The sequence below is a fragment of the Syngnathus acus genome, chromosome 3 (assembly GCF_901709675.1).
Source record: "Syngnathus acus chromosome 3, fSynAcu1.2, whole genome shotgun sequence".
Classification (NCBI taxonomy): domain Eukaryota; kingdom Metazoa; phylum Chordata; class Actinopteri; order Syngnathiformes; family Syngnathidae; genus Syngnathus; species Syngnathus acus.
Genome location: NC_051089.1, coordinates 7,098,779 through 7,122,025, shown reverse-complemented (window position 1 = coordinate 7,122,025; position 23,247 = coordinate 7,098,779). Strand labels below are relative to the sequence as shown.

Genomic DNA, 23,247 nt, shown 5'->3' with positions numbered 1-23,247 from the left:
TCAAATTTCTGTCATTGAAACCCCTTCCCAAGCACACTCTATTTTCTTTACATTATATACCTGCCGAAAAGTGATATTTTAGTTTACGGACTTCTGTTGAGTGATTCTCTGCTTGCTACTTTATTCAGCATTGAACCCCCAGACATTTACTATGCTAGTATGCGCGCACGCTTACTTACACACATCCTTAGCTACGCGTTTAACGGTGCACCGTGGCCTTACAATTCAACCCTGGCTGACAGATTTTCTTTATTTAACCCAAACACAAGCAATAGTGCGAACACACACACACACATGCCCATTGATCAGTGGTTGTTAAGCACGGAGGCCCACAAGGCATGTTAAGCAGGCCAAGCAGTTGCGAGTGAGGAGACGGCGCCGTGTGTTATTCGTGCGATCGTCTCCTTTTCTGTCCTCCAAACTTGCACCGAGGGGAGGACCAGCTGCAGCTCGGTTAGATTATTGACTAAATTATCGCATTAGAATATGTTATTGTTCCATTCTAATCGACATCACGATGAATATTAAAGTCACTTATTGGATGTTTTCAAGCCTAGAGTCCATTTTAAGACATTAAAAAGATCATCCTAAAGCATGTTTCTAAACCGCTTGGGGATAAAGAATTGATTCACTGTGTCTGTATACATCCATCAGATCAATATTATTTATAGCTTGACATGAATATATGTATAATATATGTAATATTCATATTTCTAAAGCACATATCATGGCAGTGCCACAGTCTATTGTTGGAGTCATCATTTGAGCGAAAACAGTTTTACGCCTTTTCGTTTGTCGTGAATTTGATTTGCAAGCTGTTGTGTGCAGTCAGCTGCTAAGTGAATGACCATAAAACATTCAGTCAAGTCGATCACACCTTGGAGCATTTGCATTTCGCTCTTTGGGTCACTGTGAGGAATGACGGAAAATTTTAAGTTTTTGTATTGCGTTATCTAAAATAAAATGAAAACCTGTTAAATTTCCCAACAAATAAATCTCACATACACTTAAAGATCCACTCAAGTGGCTGTGTGATTTCTTTAAGACTGCGTAGCAAGGGGGGGGCCATAAATAAATCATGTCAGGACGCCGCAACCTAAACGCATACCAGGGTATCATAATTATCATAGATCAAACGCTGATGACATTACAGCGTCGGACCACTTCCATCCCGTGTCAGCGCCGCAGCTGCCCGTCTTTACGTTGTTTCATTATTGAGTTATGGCATGCATAATTTAGCGCGGACAGATATGGATCCATCCGTTGAGAGTGGCAAGAACGAAGGGAAGGGGAACTCAATGCGAGAGGACGGATATGTTTGGAAAACTGTCCTTTTTCCTACTTTTGCAATCACGTCACCTTGTTTGGCTTTCTGCTTTTTTTTTTTACTTGTGTAGATTCATTAAAAAAAAGCTCATTAGCATAATTAACCTTTAGCTACTAAACTTCAAACTCAACAGTCTGAGTCAAGAACCGATTTATAAGTATGTAGTTTGTATATTTATACACTGAAAAAAGTGGTGTTAAATTTGACCATTTATAATTTATCAACTGGATGAACAAAATAAAGTCACCTGGATGCAGATATCAGTTTTAAAAAGATTTATAGGCTACTTAAAAAAAGTATCTGGATCCAGATGATTTTATTTTTTGCAAATTGAGTAAATTCAATAAAAAATTGTTTCTGTTCTTTATTTATTTATTTATTTATGCTATAGGTTTGCATCCATTCACAGACTACACTTTTGTGCTGGTGGCCTGCACAGCTGTGGGATGTGGCACCAGTTCACCTTCCACAGGACGCACCCTGCAAGCCTCCCCCACTGGTACACACACGCGCACACACACAAACACACATTGTTATTTTGGCAACCCTTTTCTATATTATCTTTTCATGCTGCGTTCTATGTCTTTAGTGACTCGTTTGTCCCTTCACGCCCCTCCCTTCGCTTATTCCGGTGTCTTCATGTCACTGACGGCACCGCCACATAAATCAATCACATCAACTTAAATTAATTAAAACTGTGTAATTTACAGTAACCTATTCTCTGTCTAAGACACGCGGGTTGATCATGAGAAAACCGTTTTAATTGGAAACTGAAAAAAACCGACTGACATCATGAAAATATCATAAATTATTATCTTTTTTGAAAGTCCGGAAATCCTTCAGGAGCGGATGTGATTTACTAGATGTCTCCTTGAGCTCCTGGAAAATAATGTCTTGTCTTTTTCTGTCATTCAAACATAATGAATTGTTGCCTGTGTTGTTCAATAAACTGCACTTTGTGCATAATTAAATGTCACAGCATAAAATATCTCAGTGGAGCAATTCTTGGTTAAAAATGATTTCTGGCTGCACAAAAAAAAAAATCTTGTGAGAGTCTAAAAGCATTTATTTAAAAGGCTGTGCTTATTTACATCAGTGGGGCAGCGTCATGCAATATGTATTAATATTAAACACACGATGCTGTTTTGTATCCTCTGTGATTTTGTTTGTTTCTAAATTTGATGTGCTGGATCCAAATCTATCCAACAGCCCATCTCCAATCCACAGCAACTAATGAATAACTTTCTGTGCTTTCTCTCCAACCGGAGGTGTGTGGTCGAGGCCCAGACACATGATCGTCAACACATCTGTAGTGGAACTGTTCTGGGATCCGCCCGTCAGACCCAACGGACTGGTCACCCGGTACAGACTGCGCAGAGGCGGTCACACCATTTTTACCGGGGACCACCGTGACCAGAATTATACTGACGTTGGCCTCCTGCCAAACCGCAGGTACATCTGATCATAAACACGGGACCTGCAAAAACCACACTGCGTTTGTAGCTTCATTGATAATTAAATTCCAGATTTGCATGCATGTTTATGCGTATTCTTAGTCGGGGTGACCCTGCTTTAAAGGCTCCGCTCTCTGTCCGTCCGCATTTCCCTCTGTGGACTGCACTCTCTATACGTCTGTTTGTGCCATTTAATGTGCAAATATTTGACGTGCCCATGATGCAAACACACACACATACACACGCTGCCTGTGCAGTGAAATCACAAATCTGATCTGACTTTTGCTTGCCGACAGCAACGAAGCGTAGATTTTTATGTATTTGTTTATTTTCATTTAACCTTTATTAATCTGTGCCTCTTTCCGGGATGGATTTGCCGTTTTTAATTATAGGGGGTGTAAAGCGATACATTCACTCCCACCACCTGTTTTCCCTCATCTCTCTATGTGTTTGCGGATAGATGAATAGATCAAAATCATCATGGATGTAAGAATGTAAGGACTGTACGTGTGTGACGTTTCATTTTCCCTAATTCCATACTGTCTGCCAGAGGGCATCCCCCCCGACTTTCCCAATATCCACTTCACCTCCTCCCATCTTCTCGCTCTCACCTCATTCCCATCCTCCACCTCCTTCTTTTCCCAATTTAGCCGTGCAATGGAGAATTACACCGGGAGCAGCGGCCCCATTATCTAAGCAGACTCGTGTGTCCAGGCATGACTTTGTGCACGTGCACGAGTCTGCACCAAGTGGCCATTGATTATTTATGACAATGTTGATTAGCTGTCACTTTGCTTCGGCACTCCAGGAAGTGTCTAAGATGACGAGAGAATTGACCTATTCCCTGTGGCGGGCCCCACAGGACACACACGTACACACACACACTGATGCAAATAGTCCACTTACACGTGTGTCATTTTACTTTGATATGTCATGGCGGTGTTTGCGTTTAAGCGATTATCTTACTGTGATAATGTTTAGATTTATGCTCCATTCTTTCTTCATTACTTCTCTTTCCATCACTCTTTGGTATCGTGTCGACTATATGTTTCATATTTTTATGTCCATGCCGGTGTGAACATATGAGTCGTTTTAATCCCTTTTTTCCTGACTGGCTTCTAACCCTCCGGCGCGGTGCTAATGGCCTTCTGTTTAAAACGCTCAGCCCAGGAACAATAACCCAGCACCGCCACCTATTAATGCATGTGTGCCCGAGTTTATAGCAAATTAAAGGCTTTTAATGTTAAATGGCGGCCCACTTACACAGCTAATGTAGGCTTTTGCGCCAGCCGGCCACGCGCTCTTAAAAGGTAAATCTATCTTATGATGTCATGACCGAGAGAGGTAGCGAGCGTGCCGGCCGAGGCGGCGGGACGGATGGAAAAGTGCATGAGGATGATGAAGAGAGGGATGTTGACTTGATCATTTTCGTGAAACGTAAAGCTTTATTTACATTGCTGTTTTCAAGGGACGGTGCCATAAAAAAATAATTGGGGTTGAAGCAAATAGAGAGGAAAAAATGTTGAGGGTACAATTAAGATTGATCTGTGGTTATTGTGCAAGAATGATTTTTTAAAAAGTGTTGCACTCGATGAATTGAATGAGCAACGTGAAGGTCCTAATGTTGCCAGGGGTGAGGTTATATATCCCTTAAGGGTAATGAACAGGCTCTTCTAATTGACTCCGACTTCTACAGCTAGTGGAGTGAAGAAAGAGCAGTTAGTAATGTGGGACCCAAGGCTGGTCAAGTTGAAAGTATTACATCTTGAACCAACTTTCTTGAATATTTAAGCTAGGCATTGTGCCCTTTACGAGTTTTTATTCTTTAGATACTGATTTGAACTATCACAAGATAGTCGGAGGTCTCACATTTGACTGAGAGACATTTTTAAAAGCCATTTTTGCACGGTTTCCAAATGGATCCACATTTAAGGCATTCAAATGTTTAATGGCTCAGAAATTGCCTCAAATCAGACCTGATCAGATTTTCTCAGCAGAGAATATGTATATCGTCAGTGATGTGAGAACAGCTAATCAACATAGCCTAGTAAAACCTTTTCCGTAAAAACAAGTGGCTCAAGAACAGAACCTTGAGGAACACCAAACTGCAATGTAGTCAAAAAGGGCACATGAAAGAAAAAAAAACCCATATTTTGTACCCTCACCAAATAATACAGCCAGACAGATAATGAGCCTAAAACACTTCAGTTAAGGATGAAACATGCACTTTGTACATAGAAATAAATAGTTTTGTGTAAACATTATCTTTAGTGAATTCCAATCATCTCTCCCGCTATTTCCTTTCAGATATGTTATGAACTGGAGGCCATCACAGGCGCGGGCTCTGGTTTGAGTGACAAATATGTTATAAAAACACCATACTCATGCCCCACTGGGATCCCAGCCCCACACAAACGTGACAGTCACCGGCCCCCAACTCCTCTCCTTGGCCTGGGACCCCTCCTGGTGAGTAGCAGTCCAAACAGATGGATGGTCATTTTCACAGCGTCTTCATCAAAATGACATGCAAATTAGTCACCATTGTCATTGTGTTAATGATATAATTAACTATGAAATACATATTTTGTCTTATCATGACAGGTGGTGTGTGCGTGCATGTGAAGAAACATGTCATAGACATAATTATTTAACACAATATAAGTAAAAAATAAAACATGTGAAATCAGAACAATAGTGATAATAGGTACATCACAGCATACTGAGCAGGGAGCATTTCCGATTTGAATCATTTCTTCTCAGGTCAGCACAAACAAAATCCCAAAGTAGTTTACTAGTCACCTTCTGGCCCCTCGGGACCTGTGCACACACGCTTGCATACACTTTGGTGGCATGAGTTTCATGCTTATGGGCTACTGATTGTCTGCCCTAACCCATCTATCGCCGCTCATTATAGGTCTCATTAGCATGATTTCCTATCTCGGAACCTGCTTATAGGGCAACCAGCACAAGAACACTTCACTTTGTTCAGCTTTGTGTGCGGTTTTGCTTGGCTATATTTCCAGTGTGTGTGCGTGTGTGTGTGTGTGTGCATATCACAGTGGAAATATTTCCATAGGCAGGTCTTATCTATTGTCATACGGGTTGATTTTAAAGGTGAGGAAATATCGTCTGGGTTTCTCACGCTTGGTAACTCCCGAGTCTGGAGTGTCTCCGACGTGTGTGTGCGTCTGTGTGTGCGTGCATGTGCACCTTGCTCCTGACCGTGTGTCTGGGTATAACATACATACACATGTGGTTGGGTCCTCATAGCATAACATTAACAGTCAAAGTGCTGACTTGTGGCCATTAATATGACGGAATAAATTTCTTTCATTGTGGCTGCATTTGTTATGAGTGTATACGGCTACTGTTTTGAGAAAGAAGACTTGAAAATCATACATCAGATTTATGTAGGGAGAAAGTGGCATATTCTAAATATCTTTAGTGTGTTACTATTAAAAGTTCAGAGACACAAAGTGCAGAAGTGTGTGTTGCACTGTGGTGCATATGTAAGTTGGGGGAGGGTGAATAATTGAAGTCTCTCATTTGTCCGGTAATCAGTTCCTCTCAAGATATCCAGAGTTCATGAATGTTGAATTACTATCACAATACAGTTGGCCTGAATTATTGTAAAAACCCTTCAGGGGGAATATTAACGCAAGTCTATGAGTATGTGTGGGTCCAGTGTGTTTCTGTTTACTTTGTGTGCTTGTGCGGGTTGTGAGCCCACAGTTAAGACTGGCAGTTTTCAGGACCAAGTATATGTAGAATTTTGTATGGTCCAAGTTGTTGTTAATATTCGCAAAGGGGAACTGGTTTATCTGTAAACACAGAATCAAATTGGCTCCCGAATGTTTAATCAGGACTTGGAAACTTTCTTTAGAAGCTCTGCCGACAATAACATTTTTGCCAATGGAAATTGAGATCGAGATTATAAAAGTGGATTGATGATAGTATTGATTGTGTGTGTTTGTAATCTATTTTTCCACAGCCCATTTCAACAATAGCCAGCCCGTCAATTATAACATCTTGTTGAATCCCGGACGTGAAGGTGCCACAATGCATGCTACAGGCCAAAAGCAGAACCTCGCTGTTAAAGGACTTCAACCATTCACTGCTTACGATGTCCGCGTGCAGGCTTGTCAAAGTGGTAAGTGTGAAATTTCAAGTGAAATATTTTATTTGTGTATATATATATTTAAATTTCAAGTTAAATATTTAATTTGTATTTTTTTTATGTTTTTTTTTATATTTTATGTCATCCACAAGCTTTACCAATTGCACAATATGAAGAATAACAATAACAATATAAGAAAAATGTTTTGTTTCTGATTCACCTCCTGAGCTCCACACACATTTAACTTCTTAAATTATCATGTGAATGGAAAAGATATTAACCATTACATGGGAAAACAGTTGAGAAAAATCGATTTTCTAAGATCGTTGATGGCGCCTGCTATACACCAAAATTGATATGCTCAAGTCTCTCAAGATTCTTAAAATATTTTAAAACAGCCTTTTAGCGCTTACTCAGCAATAAATCCATATTGCGCCTTGTCCTGAAGTTAAAGTATTGAGTCACTACAGTCTCTTGTTTAATCACAGCCAGGTTAAATGGCGTTGAGGTCATTATGCCGGTTCGAAAGGTCCTTCTGTAAGCTCTGTACAACTCTTGACTGTATATTTGGAATTATTGACTTGCTGTATGTAGATGATTTCTTGGTGTGACCTTTTCAGAAATGTCACCAAACTGTCTTGTTTTGTCCCGTGTAGGGGGTTGCGGCGTCGGAGAAGCTGCGCATGTTTGCACTTTTGAAGCTTCGCCTGAACATCTATCACCGCCCTCGGTTAACGCAGCTGGTTCGAGTTTCCTGGAGATCCGTTGGTCTCCCCCACAAAAACCCAATGGCATCATCACGTCCTACCATATATACAGGTATATCAATGTTTACCTCATATTTCAATGATGGCCTATTGCTTTTTAAGTGGATCACAGATGAATGTAGTTCAGATTAGCCTCAAGGTTTCTGGAAAGATTCATCTTCAAGCAGAGCCTTCTCTTATGTGTGTGCATGTGCTTATGTGTGTTTTTAGTCCCATCGAAGGTCGCGCTCTGCTTGTTGACCAAAGAGTGTGTGATCTGGATGCAGGGTCAGATTGGACTAAGACCTTTAAATCCTCAGAAAACATACATTAGCATAGAAGCACACATAGGCACTCTGACACACCTGGCATGAGGACACTTAGCTAGACAGCCACAAAAGTAACGATAATTCTTTTCTCTCTCTCACGTTTTAAGTACATTTCTTTTTTTTTTTAAAAAAAGGACGAGTCCTTCAACATTTGACATAACGGTGAATCATCACATGTTAGAAGTAAATGTCTTTGTTCACAATTTTGTGTCACTGTAACAAATTAAATTTCATTTATTATAATTAATAGAGATCTGTGAATACTCAAATAGTGATCAGTCTGGAAAAAAAGGTGGTGTGGAACATCCCTATGGAAAAATAATATTGCATCAAGTAAAAATGAAAAACATCCTTAAATAATATTCTTGAATCTTGAATTTAGTACCTTGATTTGATCTGTTCTACCTTCAAATTGTGATCTGTCAGGTCCCCAATGGAAACGGAGGAGGAACTGCTGGTTTTCATCTGGTCTAGTGGACCACTAGAGTTTTTCGACGCCAGCCCCTCCTTGCAGCCGTTCACCTACTACCAGTACAGACTTTGTGCCTACAATTCTAAAGGCTCGGTTCGAAGCCGAAGCACGTCAGCTCGGACCCTGTCAGCACGGCCAAGAAATATGACCACCCCTGCTGCCACACCCACTGGTGAGTTCAATTTTATTATTTATTTAACTTGAAAATATCTCATATGATGAGCCTTACGTGTTGCTCACAGGTGCATATTCTATCCACCTGAAATGGAGTGAGCCACAACAGCCCAACGGTATCATTTCTCACTATAAACTACTTTACAAGAAGCACCAGCCCGACCCGACATTCAACTCACCTGCCGCACTTGCACTTACTGTACAGGTAAACGTTCACACTCTCAAATATCTTCTTTGATACATGTTACATTCGCTCAGGTTCTACTAGTTCTGTTAATGTGTATGTTTGTGTTTAGATTCCATCATAATGTTCATTTGTGGAGATGACATGTAGGACTAAAGCAAAAGGCCCCAGGATAATTGTTCGAATATTCGATAATATATTTATAGAAATGGGAAAGTGTCGGTACAGAAGTAAAAGAGGCGCTTCGGACCTCAAGAAGATTGAGGCAGGGTGATAGATCAGTGAAAAGAGGGAGGAGAGTGAATGGAGGAGAAGAGATACAAGTAGAGATCTATATTCTAGACAAACGTGTGGCTTCTTCTTCTCCCTCCGTGACCTTTGGCTTGTCACTCATAATTAATACAAGATGTAAATGGAGACCTTTCACCTTCTCATTGATATGGAACACTCTGTTTGTGTGTGTGGGGGGGGGGGCTCATTGACATGGCATAGACTTATTTTGGTGGCAGTCATTTGTCACGCACCTGCCTTCATCGCAGACGCTCTGCACAGACACACAAAGGGTGTCAATGAAGGGTGGATTAAAAGAGGGTTCAACATTTATTTACTGTACTTGCTTATAAAATGGCATTCAAGACTGATGGGAAGTTGTGAAGAAGCCACTTGGAGTTTATGAGGAGGTTTATGTTTTAGTCAGAGTTAGCAAAAAAAAAAAAAACATGGCTGAAACCTTGATATGATAGCATTGACTTTATTTTTAGGAGTCACAGATTTGTGAGTCAGCACTCGGAGGAGCAGCATTCCAGTGCTGTTCTGAGGTTGTGCGACTTGTGCAGCCTTCAGAAGCAACAAATAACAAATTACCCCAAAACCACACACACACCCCTTTAAATTGCTTCTATTCACATCCCTCGATTTGCTGCCAGTGTGTGTGTGTGTGTTCATGTACACGAATGTCCTTTGGCCCTGTATATATTTGTGTGTGTATTGATATGGAGCTGGGTTTGGGAACTTTGCTCTGTGCCAGCCCGGCTGATTAATGGGGTCGTCACGCCAATCGGACGGAATGAGGGTACGGAGCGCAGGCGGCCTGCTTTGCTAGCCCCCGACACGCTGTTTGGCACTCTCACGCACACACGTGCAATCTCACAACGCACATTTTCTCTCGCCATGCCTTGCAAGTCAGTGACAGACGTGTTAGTCACTCGGACATGGCTGTCAGGCTCACTTTCTTGCATTCAGGCTCTATTTTTGGACCTCCTCTTTTTCTTCTACGCTCTCCAATCCGATTCGATATCTGCTGTTATCTTTGATGAGGATGTTGTGGCTTGCCTGTTAGCAGGATTTCACCAAAACAACACTAGCAATAACCACGTCACTCATTTTATGTGATTGGTTCAGATTTTTCCATATGCTGTGAACTCTACTAGGTCTGTTGCAACATCCTCTGAAGTTGAAGCTAAGCACAGGAAGAACAACTCAGCAGGCCCTGAGGAGATGGACAGGCTTGGGTTTGTTCAGCCTTGGCGGAGGTCTAGGCTCTACTGCGTGCCATTCTGCTTCTTCCGAAGCTTTTCTCCCTCCTTTTTATAGTTCATTTCCACACTAGAACGATTCTCATTACTCAGGTTTAATTTTTGCTTGATCACCACATTTTGAGAGCTGACTTTAGAGGACAAAAGCCACACATTTGTTTAGTGGAGCTTGCTTCTGGCTTGCTTCTTTCTTTTTTTTTTTTTTACTTGCTGTAGAGCCTGTCTTTTTTTTTCCATTGATCAGCTTTCTTAGTGCTTCCAGCTCCTCATCTCAATTGACCAATCAGGCCACCTTCTCATCCCTGTCTGGTCGCATCACTTTTTTTTTTTGTTCCCTCCCATTATCTCCTCTTTACTGTCCCGTCCTCTATATCCCTCCCTCCCTCGGCTCCTCCAGATGTTTCACTCTGGCCCTCGGGACCCCTTAGGGAAAGAAGATCATGTGTATGTATGTGTGAATTTGTGCATCCTTTTTTTTGTGGATACACTCCATGCGCTTATGATGTTGTGTTCACGGATGACTTTTTTTTTTTCCCGTGCATCAGTATGTGAATGTGTCTCTCTTATGTGTGCCGTATTAATACATGCCATTGATCAGAGCAGGACCCCTGACAGTCATCATCCCTGAGAACCATCTGGCCGACGCCTGACGCTCCCTCACCCAAACACAAGCTGACACCCTATTAATCTGCTAGCGGCATGCATACGTACGTGTGTATGCGTACGTTTGTATGTCCGTGTGTGTGCGCGTCTGCGTAAACCAAGACATTGTTTAATGTGGATGTTAGAGATTAAGTGTAAGTGTATGCGCTTACATTTTCACCATGCACCTGCCTCTGCGCGCGTGTGTGTCTATGTATGCTCGCCGTGCACACGCATGCAAACGCGCACACACATCATCCGCCAACAACAGCCGGTGCGGAAGGGAGCTGAAGGGTGCTTGGAAATTAAGGTTATTACACAAATTGAGCCATATGGTCTAAATATTTCAGAGCTGAAATTTACTAGGCAATAAAAATGGCCCCTACCTCGGTAATGGTGTAAATTACAGCTTAACCACCAGCGCTAATGATGTCCTTCTGTACGCCCCGTAACCAACCGTACATGAAGGACACATTGTTTAAAAAACACCCCAGGAAAGGCGGCGGAGAGAGAGAGGGGGAAAGAGGGAGGGATGGGCAAAGGGGCAAGAAGGAAATGGGGAAGGAAGAGGTGAGAAGAGATGAAAGTGGAGATGGAAGTGGAATTAGGGAAGAAAAGAGGAAGAGATTGATGGAGGGAGCGCTAGTTGGAGAGCGAGCAAGCAGCATGTTTACAATCTGTTAGTTTATCATTAAGGGCCCATCAGAGAGCACGGGCCAGCCAGCCAAGTATGTTTCAAGCCAACATGTGCTTTCAAATATGGCGCGCGTACACTTCATCATACACCCTTGGAAGATGTGGCAGTGAAATAAATGATTGTGATAAACATATGCCGTACAAGCACGTAGGGTGGATACCATCATTTTAGTGCCACGGCCACCTGAGAGTTACATGTTGGAGATGGCCCACCAGACGTGGGTGAAGAAGGGCGGATTCTCGGGCTTTGCCCTTGCGTTCCTTTTTTAACGAGCCACGGACAGAAAGGAGTGGGGAGAAGAGGCGGCGAGGCGAACGATGAGGAGGATGAAAACAGGTGAAGAGAGAAGAACGGATAAGAGGATTCGCATGCAGAGTTCATTAGGGCCTCCGGCCTATCGGACAACTTCGTTAGAGGTCTTCAACTCTGATTGGAGGGCCCTCGGCGTTTTGCATAAGCGGCCAAATAATCAGGCTGCTCCTCTTTGCGGCAATCTCCATCGTCTGGTGTTTTCCCCAACTCCTCCCTCTCCGGCCGTACGTTTCCGTCTGGCTTTTCTATACCTCACTTCTAAATAACAGTTGTTATGTCTTTCTCTTCGTCCATACCACTCACACTCGTGCAAGTGATAATTTCTCAAGAGAGGTTTTATATTGCTTCTTTGGCCAGCTCGCTCGCTAGCTCTTAGTCCCGGTAATGACAGGTTGGGTGTTATTGTGTCTTGTGAAGAGCCTGGACCATTCAGTACACTGCCCCTCCACTTGTCCTAATGGCAGCCACTATATGATGGTCATCACTTCAAAGTGTGAGGGTCTGTTTGCTTTTTTTTTTTTTTGAGGAAACTGCTACTTTTCTAGTCTAGAGGAATAATAATGCCTACGACATGCCATCACTTGGAATCAAAACAAGAATGTTAAAAAGCAACATGCACATCATCTTCAACCTTCTACTCTCATCTTACCAGACTTCGATTGACTGGTCTTTAACCACATGTCATAGGTAAATAGGCACTGTCAGAATAGCATGAAGACTGTAAATATTGTGTTCCCGCGGTTGGAAGCCGCCAAAGCTAATTTTGGATGTCGCTGTGAAGTGGACATGCCTGGTCCAGACCCCTGCAGTCCCTCGCTACCTCTGTGGCGGCCACCCACATGCCTAATGGCACGCTTTGGGTCTGCTTGCGTGTGTGGCCTAAAATGTGTGTGTGTGTGTCATCGTTTGTCTAACTCACGATGACTCGTGGGGGCACCCATGCAGGGCATTTGCAAACATACATGCGGCAATTGTTCCAGCAACATCGAATTAGGCATGCACAAATAATTGCGTACACACACGCACATGCTTGCCAGCTTGGCATGGGGCACCAAAGAGCAGCACGCAGTCAAAGTGCTCTCACCTCAAAAACCTCCAAAAACAATTACAGCGCCGCTCACGCCACAGCTTGCGCTAATCGACCCGACGACAGGACGCGGTTGAATTGAAGTCAAATGTGATCCGTGTCTGCGCTTTGCCATACAGACAAAGAATTGCGACACATGAGCAGAGGCGGGCCGGCGTGGTGCTTTGTTATCTCTCCGGGACTTAATAGAATGGAGCAGGGAGGGCAGAGGTGGCCTGTGGAGCGGGACATACCCGAGACCCACCAGTTGGTCCACGTTCACCATTCATTAGACACGGCCCGCTTTTGTATGATCGCTCACTTGACTGCTACCTGTGCACGTGTCAGTGAGAGAGACAAAGAGAGAAGAAGAGTACACGTGTGAGTACGTGGCCATATGCTAATATTGCTCTGTCCCCGTGTCTCTGCAGGGCCCGGTACTGGCTGGGGCTTTTGTGAGATAATCAGCATAATTCTTTTGACAATTACACATGGTTACTCTTAATTAGTATCACACACTTGTCCCCGCGGCTGCACCATGCCTCTCCACCTGAATATCACGCACACACGCAGAGAACCCAAAAACAAGATGCGCGCGGATGTCGGCATGCCCGCAGGTTTATGAAAAGTATTTTGTGTGCCAGTCCAGACACACCAAACAGAATGTGGCATCGTTCTATATTTTCTCGTTGGTACTTTTTTTTCCCCCTTCCGCGGTCTCTCCGCAGTTCTCTCCCCCTTCCCCCTCCGTTGTCGTGATTAACTGGAGGTTGTGGTCATTCCAACATACGTGTGCTTTTGCGCATTGATTTCAGGTTAACCTGAACCTTTCTTTTCATATCTCACACCAAAGGCAGTCTGGCTTTCTCCACATTGACCTGCGATCTTTGATTCTAATTACCATAACTGTAACTCACTTTATCGGCGTGATTAGATAGGAGGTTGTGGAACCTCAACGGTTGTTCGTAACCCACTCCATCCGATACACAATTTCCCCATGGAATAATGCAAATAGAAAATGTTCCCAGGCAAGATTGTTGTCATTGACAAAAACTAATAAACTAAACCTAAAATTGAAAACTGAAAAAAACTGTTAAAAATAACTAACAAAAATGTATTTTATTTTCATCTTTTATATTAATATCATACATGAGCGTTCAGGGTTCATCTTACATTTATTTATTTGGGTTTTGCTGTACGTCCGTACACAAGAAGGTCCATTGCAGACATTTGAAGGAATACTATAACTCATATTTAAAAAAAACAATAATGAAAAATCCCAAACAGCAACCCTGTTCCCAAGTCAAACTGTCACATCATAACTTTTAACTGATCAGGCAAACGTAACATCTTTACTTTCTTGACTGTCATACAAGTGTGAAAAGACATTTAGGCAATTAAATGTTTTGAGGTTACACAGTGCAAGAATTTGTCATCCACGTTCCAACTTAATTAATTAAGCTAATAAGCGAGGGTTTACTATACGTACCGCTATAACACATATACACAACAGAAAACTGCAAATTGCATGCATGCAGCACTATATTAAATCCATAACAAGGTGAACCTCTTTTGTGTTGTCCTTCACAGCACAGTTTTATTTCCTGTTGCCATCGCGCACCTTAAACCTTGTGTTACCTCATCTTGTTGATTTCTTCAAGTGCTTGCTTGCATGTGCGCGTCTGTGTGTGTTAAGGGACAAATTATTATGAAGGGGGCTGTTAATGGAATGTAATAGTAGTGCGCTTCCGAGTTAAAGCGTTTGATTACAGCCTGCTTGTGTGTGTGTGAGCTGATGTGCTCAATTTCCTGGCGCACGTGCAGCGAGGAGGCCATTAATGCGAAGCGTTCCAGCGATAAAGTGTTTGAATGTATTGCCATCTAGAGGCGTGTAGCAGAGTCTCGCCGCTCCTATAAAAGCTGCCAGCGCCAGATGCTGCTATTGACAATGTGCATATGTTAAGCGCTTTATAGGCCACATGCCTCACATATTTCACTGGCTTTTAAGGTGGAGAGATCTTGCATTCGCGCTCACTTAATCCGTCTCTCCCTTTTGTAACATCTATCTCTCTCTTTCCCTGCGACTCTCTCGGGCCAGGCTGGCTCAGTCGTTCAGGGTCTTCCTCCTCCCCTCCCTCCGTCTGTCGCGCCGCTTTTTATTTGCTTCACCTGTTATTTACCTACTCAGCTCTTCGCTTTTCTCCCCATCACTCTTGCCTAATTCCCTGCCTTCAATATCATTACTTATGTACTTTGTTTTATTGGTCTTTTCAAGTCCCTCTCTCTCCTTTTTCCGCTGCGAACTTGCAGGAGGATTTAGCGTGCGTCTCGGGTGTCCGGGGATTTATTAATCCTATTTTACTGCGTATGACAAACATGTCGGCTGGCAGACATGGAGACAGTCAAGACATGTATTGGGCTCATTGTTCGGGCACTTCATCCTTGGTGCCACGCCACGCTGATTTGTCTGGGTTCTCCTTTGATTCCGTTTGAGTCGGAGCCATTTGGATTCCCTCGCCACTGCATGGAATTGGCCTAACAGCTAATCTCTTTATGTGAGCGCCTGAATATATTTAAAAATAATGATTTATTATTTTCACATAAACGTCTACACACATACAGAAGTTGCTTTCGATCTCCATTCCCAAAAAGCATCTCATTCCTTATCAATGAGTAAATGATGTTACACACACGGCTGTTGGAGCGAGTGCCAGCTTTTTTGGGCTGAATCCCGTTGCCCGAAGCTACTGGCAGACACACTGTGCCTCTGTTTGTTTGCGAGAGAGCTATGAAAGGATGCACGTGTGATACAAACACTCAGCAGGCTTTGAAGGCAGCCTTAAGGGACGACCGTCTGCCAGTCCGTCGTTGCCGCTTCCTACTCATTCAGTATGCTGTAATGTTGATATTGCAAATCCCCATGACACATTATTTTAGCTTGTCATTGTTCCAGTCTTTCCTTGTTGTGGGAAAATATTTACGCTTTGTTTGCGTGACTATGACAGTCTGCTTACTTGTTTTTTCCTTTTTCATCTTCAGGGTTTAGTCCTCGAAGCAACCATTTTTGGCCTTGAGCCCGACAGCGAATATAGTCTACAAGCGGAAGCTGTAAATGAAGCAGGTTGGATTGTGACCACTGAGTTTAAAGTCTTTACAAACATCTGATTAACTTTTTTTAATGTTTATTTTGAACTCCTTCAGGCAGTGTGTCAAGTCAATGGGTTGGCGCGAGGACCCTGGAGGCTTCCCCTGCTGGACTGGCTAACTTCAGTGTGGAGCAGAAAGAGCAGGGCAGGTCATTGCTGCTCAACTGGGATCCACCAAGTTCTCCAAATGGAGTCATCACGGTATATGCTGCTCAATAGACAATATCCAGACATGCTAACAAGACAGTTAAACCTTACCGCTTCCTCTTCTCCATCAGATGTACAATTTGTACAGCGAGGGCAACCTGGAGTTCAGCGGGCTCTCACGCAGCTTCCTGTTTCGCCGCTTGGAGCCTTGGACGACGTACACTCTGACTCTCGAAGCTTGCACGTCAGCAGGGTGCACACGTAGCCCACCTCAGCATGTCACTACTGCTGCAGCTCCACCCGCCTCGCAGCCCCCGCCTGCGCCCCTTTCTGTGGGTTCAGACCACGTGTGGCTCACCTGGGAAGGTCCCGCTCAGCCCAATGGGCCCATCTACGAGTACCACCTACTGGGAAGAAATGCCGATCAGGTGGGGAGGGAGAGAAGCAGAGAAGAGGATGCTAAGAGAGAAAAAGTATGTGGAATGGTTCTTCCTGGTTTATTTTTATTTCCTTGACTAAGATGTCATTTGCTATCATTGTCAATCACCCAGGTGCTGTTCCGAGAATCATCCCCACAAGAAAATGACACTTTCTCCTTCACAGTGACCGGGTTGCGCCCTTGGACTCGGTACGAGTTCGCCGTACGTACTCACAACCCCGCCGGCCACACTCAGAGTTCCTGGGTAACGGTAACGACCAGGCAGGCCCCGCCTCGCGGCCTCGCCCCGCCTACCGTGAGTCACCTTCAGGGCCGACCCAGTGAATTGGTGGTGTCATGGGCGCCTCCTCTGGAACCCAACGGCGTGCTCCAGTCTTACAGGATCCAGAGGAATAATATCAGCTTCTCCTTTAGTTTTGACCCAACCGTGCTCAGCTACACCGACGAGGATCTTCTTCCTTTTGCGAGATATAGGTAAGGCTTGTTCAAAATGAGAGATTAAAACAACGTAAGAACGAAAACACACACGAAACACAGTAAGGACCAGAGGTCATACAGAGGTCAATAGCGTAAGATCTGCATATGCCAGAAATGAAACAAATGAAAACACTCTTTCCCTTTTCTCTGAGGTTGAATCATCAATTGTCAATACCAGACTGACTATTAATACGATTTGAATGTAATTTTTAGTCCATAATTCAATGTTGACAATTTTGGAGGACTTTTTGGGCCTATGTTAAAATCGTGCCTGTAAAATGAACAACCTGCTAATGACTACAATAACCAAATCAAGCTATCAAAATGTTTTTTTTTTCACTCTCCTCCAGTTATTCAATCACAGCGTGCACATCTGAGGGCTGCATCACAAGCCCTCCCACCAACATTACAACCTTAGAGGCTCCCCCCACAACCGTGGAGGCTCCCACAGTGAACTCCATTACATCCAGCAGTATGGACATTTCCTGGACTCCACCACCCACCCAGAATGGGGAGGTGATCGAATATGTACTCAAGGTGAACAATGAAGAAGCTTATCGAGGTAAAGAGCTGAAGACTGCGCTGATAGACCTTCAGCCTCACACGCCCTACCAGCTTGTGCTGCTGGCATGTACCAGCGTGGATGCACGGCCAGTGCAAAAACCTCCAAAGTGACCGAGGGAGGCTCCTCCTTTGGACATGCACGGTCCCCACTCTAAAGGTACATTAGCATCATAATCAACAGTTGGCTGATGCAGCTTTTTATCAAGAATCATGATGCTTAGGCAGATATCTAGCCCGTCGTTGTTCTTTAACAATTAGCAGTACTTCTGAAAGGCCATTGGAAACCGTTTTCAATCGACCTGTAACTTTTCCACTGAAGGTCACCGGTCCCCGAGTCAGTAGAAATAAACTGGGCCACCACCACAGGAATCCCAATGGCATCATCATAGGCTACGAACTCCGCAGAGATGGCCAAATAATCTACGTGGGCCCGGAGACTCATTACCACGACTTCACTCTTGTGCCCAATGTGGAGTACAGCTACTTTGTCAGGGCCAACAATAGCCGAGGAGCTGTGAGTAGCGCTGAAGCCTCAGCCAAGACTCACCCAGCTGCCCCTTCGGGTGTCGGGCCCCCCTTGCTGTCACCTCTGGGGCCCAATCAGGTAAACCCAAACGCACTGAGTCGCCAATGAGCTTATCTTTCTGTTTAAAAGTGTTGACCTGTGTTTTCTGTGTCCTGTCTAGGTTAAAGTGGAGTGGAATATTCCCGCCCGTCCTAATGGAGATATTATTAGTTACACAATATATCACAGGGAGCCCGTCCTGCTCGGTGAGAATAACACCGTGTACACTCCAAAGGACGACGTCTTCTCCAAGAGACACACCACTCTGCGGGGGCTCGCTCCCTACCGCAGGTCTTTGTGCAATTGTTTCCTATTTTATCAATACACCGTTAGGGAACTAAGTTCATTTGGAATTACCCAATGAACTTCACACATGATGTGTGTCTTTTAAGCTTTTTTTTTTAATCCTGCTGTCTTGCATTTCCCTACAACAGCTCTAACGCTTTAGTTGCTTTGGTTATCGCTCCCCACAGTATAACAAAATTACACTGAAAATTCCATGGACCAGAATGCCCTTCACGATATTGGATCCCAAATTGAAATTACTCATGCAAAATAGTATGTGGAGCATACAGAACTGCTGAATCAAGCTAAAATTAAAACACCTTCCTAGTTTTGTTGGATTTTATAGCCATTCCCCAATAAAATTTGGTATTTAATGTTGCAATATACACTCACTGACCACAATATTAGGCTCAACCAAACGTGTCATTGTTCTGCACAACAAAACTGTATCAGATGTTTCTATTATTTTTGTTACCTTATCCAGTCTTGACTTGTACAAACACCTCAAACCACAATTATAGATATCTTCAATTAGTAGCGCGAGTGCCCATCAACTCCACACAAATGACTCCATGTTGAATAACGTTGCAGGTATGAGGTGAGGGTGGAGGCATGCACGGAGCTGGGCTGCTCCTCCAGCGACTGGGCGTCCATCCTCACGCCAGAGGCTCCCCCCACCGGACAGATGGCGCCACTGTTAGACCTGCAAGCTGACCCCCACACTGGCCTCCAGACCATCTTCCTGCTTACCTGGTCCCCTCCAGCTCAACCAAATGGGAGGAGCCCAAGTTACGAGGTGTACCGCAGACTGGAGCTCACCGCCGATAGCCGTGGAAATGACGTGGCGACTCTTGTCTACAATTCTTCATCCACAAGCTGCAAGGATGAGGGGCTCTTGCCATTTACTGCTTATGAGTACCAGGTATATTGAACTTTATGGCCACACTTTATTTTATCTTTTTTATATGTAGTTTGGTGTGCCTTAACATTTTTTTCGTTGGCAAACGTTGATCCCCACACATGCAGGAGCCATGTATTCAGACAGGTGGTAAATAGAAGGCTCCTTATTTCGTCCTGTTGTGCTCTGCGTTGATATGTTAATTGAACGGCAAGCCCTTGGAAGCAACAATACCTTAGCATCCCCGCCTGTCAGATGTACGAACCGAGGCCAGAGAACCTGCGTAATTGATGAGTTTGCCTGATGCGGTGCTGTTTTTATTACGAGGTCTTAATTTATGAAAGAGGAAGGAGGGAGCTCTGGGAGATGACGGGCGGGCAACCGGCGCTATTATCACGCCGCCCTCAGAGCACCCTCACTTCCTGATTACCGGCCAGCCAATCGAATTAGCCGTTAGTCCCTGGTACAGTGCTTGTATTGGAAAGACCTTTTAATGTGGACCGCTACATGTCCCCTGGGGATTTTCCGACGGTGGGGACGAGGTGTCGCTATGTTTGTGTTGTCCACGGGGTCACATGGGCACCCAGAGGTGCCCCACGTGAGTGTGTCAGAGTCACACACCATAAGTTAAACAAATGATAAATCTCTTTTGTCACATTTCTTCATTGGCAGTCAGCGAGAAATCATCGCTATCGCAATATTGAAGCGACTTCAACGTCGCCGTGTTTACTGGCGGTTACCGTCTCTGTCTTGGTGTTTCAGGCGTACACAAGGACGATACGTCAGCTCAGTTTAGCCCTGCCAGAGAGAGAAATCATATTAGGCTAATTACACTGGGTCATAAGCTCCTATTGACAGCTTTATGCGTCGTTTTAATTACTGCCCACTTTCACACAACTTAGCCCCTTCACCCCAACTGGATGCACCCGCCAAGTCGTCCGTCGGCCTATCAGAGCATTCCCACGCCGCCTGTGGTCCAACGGGCCAATAAAAGCACTCAAACTCAGCCGGGATAGTTCCCCCGTCGTCCTTTGTTGCCATGGCGGCAAACGGAGTGTATTTTTATTTTCGGTCTAACAAGCCAAATGTGGCCCAATAGGAGGAGAGAGTACTAAGAGAGGAGTGGACGCAGTAACAAGTCTGTTTATGATTTAAGGACCACGAGATGGATCAAGGTGATGTGATCTAGCCCGCTCCGGGTTTGCAAGTTTTTTTCATCGCCGTTTCGTCTGCGTGACAGCAACTTTTTAATCACTTTCTTGCCAACGCAAGACATTTTAACTGTTGCTGCCTACCTCAGAGCATTGTTGTTGCTGGGCAAACTAGATCAGTTGTTTTAAGATACAAGTTTATTGAAAAGAACAGTGAGTTATGTCATGGATCAACCGTAAATGAGTGACCAAATTCTATACACAAAAGTGCAGATGTTAAGAAACTCACAATATTCTAAGCATTGTCCCAAATAGAGAGTAGTAGGCCTACCTAGATGTTGTCATGCTTACATCCAACCCAAGATAACTGTTGTACTTATATTTCAAAAGTAAAATTGTACTTTTAAATGATGTAAAAACTCAAAAATTCTCAACTTTTAAAAAAAATATTTTACAATCAAAATAGTAATAACCTTTTTTTTTTAAGTAAAACCTTTCTAACAGTGCCAAGTACAACATTAGTCATCAGTTTAAGTGTTATTTCATGTTTATAATATTTATCAGAAAAGGTGCATCAACATCTGAATAAATCCGATTAGGGCCTTAATAACGGACATGAAATGAGCCCAGTTAAGAGTGCACACACTTTAATGGAGTGGATCCTTATGGAGAACCTGGGAGCACAATCACACAATACACAAGATCCCAATTTATATTTTATTGCATTTTATATTCACTACAATATCCCAACTGGGCGTTCATAACCAAATGTGTCTCATTTTGAGTTTATATCAGATTCCAAGGTTAATGCCTGTCTGCAATTATACAGTTTGACCACTACGTAATAGCTCGGGTGATTTCAGTGAATTTACGTTTATTTGCTGCTGTTGCCCATGTTAAGCAATCAAAGTAAATTTAAGTGTATTTAAAATGTTTGTTTTTATTTCTATTTGCCATAAGTATATCTCATAAATAATCTTTATGTGTTATACTGCAATGGAAAAAAAACAAGCACGTGTAAAGACGCAACTTGTTTCCCTACTAATAGTAATACTAATGTTATTTATTGGTTTTAATTCTGTGTTCTCTTTGCTCAAAAATATTTTGGCCACTCTTCCCCCCCCTCATTTCCAGTCTTTCCATCCTCCCGCCTTCTCTTCCTCTCACTTCTCAGTCCATCTGTGCTGTCACTTAGATCAATCACTCTGATTGATCACACCCTAATTGACTATTATTGAGGTTAATTCAACTCTTAACATGTTGCGCGCACACATTCACACGCGGGCCTCGCCGTTTCTGGCCACAAACAATTCACACGCACACATACACACTTTAAACAACTCAGCTCAGACCCATCCATCTGCCTGCCGCACTACTTCTGACAGGCTACAGATGACTTACACATGCAAATCTCCACCCTGCGTGACCCTGCGCTGTTTACACCCACTAATTGTGGCCAACACAAGCACACAAATAAGATTAGCGTGTGTGTGTGTGCGTGCGTGCGTGCGTGCGTGCGTGCGTGTGTGTGTCTAACTCCTTGATGAAGGTGAAAAGTAATTGTCATGCAGATATGTTAGCGATGGCTCGCATGGTGAAAAGGTTTCGCTCTCACGCCCGATGCTAGTTTTGATGGATGATCCGATACATTGACTTATATCCTGTTGCATGTCGCCTAATTAAGAGACACTTTGATTAAGAGCCGATAACGTGCGTCTGAAATTCTAATGTGTGTTGTTGACCGGCAGCTGTGGGCAGTGAACTCGGCCGGCCGTTCATCTAGTCCGTGGGTCAGCGGGAGAACCGGCCCCGCCCCGCCCGAGGGGGTCGCTCCGCCTAGTTTACGACACGTCTCGGCAACCACGGCCTTGGTGGAAATGCGTCCTCCGGCCCGGCCCAATGGTGTCGTCAGCCTTTACCGTGTGTTCTCACTGGACCGTAACGACCACGTCACTCTGGTGAAGAATAGACTGCTCTCTCCCCTCTACTTACTTGCTCAGCAGTTTGAAACCCTAAAGTGGTATGAACACAAACTCCATTCTGCCTTTTTTCCACAGCTCTCAGAGGGAACATCCCATCAACATACACTTCATGGTTTACTGCCTTACACACAGTACAGGATCGGAGTAGAGGCCTGTACCTGTTATCAGGTAATGAAACAAGGGAGTCAGACCTTTAAAACTCAAACCAAAATACCCTAAAAGAACTCAAGTATGAGTGATTTTTTTACTCAAAAGTCAAGAGTAAAGTGAAATTGACCAACGCCTGTGACTAGTGCTGTAGCCAGGGACCTGTGGTTGAGCTGCGCACCCTGGCCGCACCCCCAGCTCGCCAACCACCTCCCCGTCCCGTCACGCTGACCTCACGCTCTGCTCAGCTCGCCTGGTTTGAGCCTCTGGAACCCAACGGAATCATCGAGAGGTGAGGGGGGGAGAACGTCAACTGTACTTTGAAGGGAAGTTACGGCTCAGGGGTCGTAGCGATGATGTTATCTCACTGTCCGTCGCTCCGCTTCGGGTC

At 44.0% G+C, this 23,247-nt stretch overlaps 1 protein-coding gene across 1 annotated transcript in view; it reads left to right on the top strand.

The window, feature by feature from the left end:
- The window catches only part of ush2a (Usher syndrome 2A (autosomal recessive, mild)), a 114,156-nt gene that overhangs the window by 87,584 nt on the left and 3,325 nt on the right, over window positions 1-23,247 (top strand). Inside the window, 21 exon segments of the mRNA XM_037248012.1 lie at window positions 1,719-1,826; window positions 2,596-2,785; window positions 5,094-5,196; window positions 5,198-5,240; window positions 6,767-6,931; window positions 7,555-7,717; window positions 8,400-8,617; window positions 8,688-8,824; window positions 16,095-16,176; window positions 16,257-16,402; window positions 16,480-16,821; window positions 16,900-17,261; window positions 17,615-17,901; window positions 17,904-17,985; window positions 18,148-18,190; window positions 18,193-18,432; window positions 18,515-18,684; window positions 19,270-19,600; window positions 22,476-22,685; window positions 22,785-22,877; window positions 23,003-23,148. Of these exon segments, the coding sequence (XP_037103907.1) occupies window positions 1,719-1,826; window positions 2,596-2,785; window positions 5,094-5,196; window positions 5,198-5,240; window positions 6,767-6,931; window positions 7,555-7,717; window positions 8,400-8,617; window positions 8,688-8,824; window positions 16,095-16,176; window positions 16,257-16,402; window positions 16,480-16,821; window positions 16,900-17,261; window positions 17,615-17,901; window positions 17,904-17,985; window positions 18,148-18,190; window positions 18,193-18,432; window positions 18,515-18,684; window positions 19,270-19,600; window positions 22,476-22,685; window positions 22,785-22,877; window positions 23,003-23,148 (3,661 nt within the window).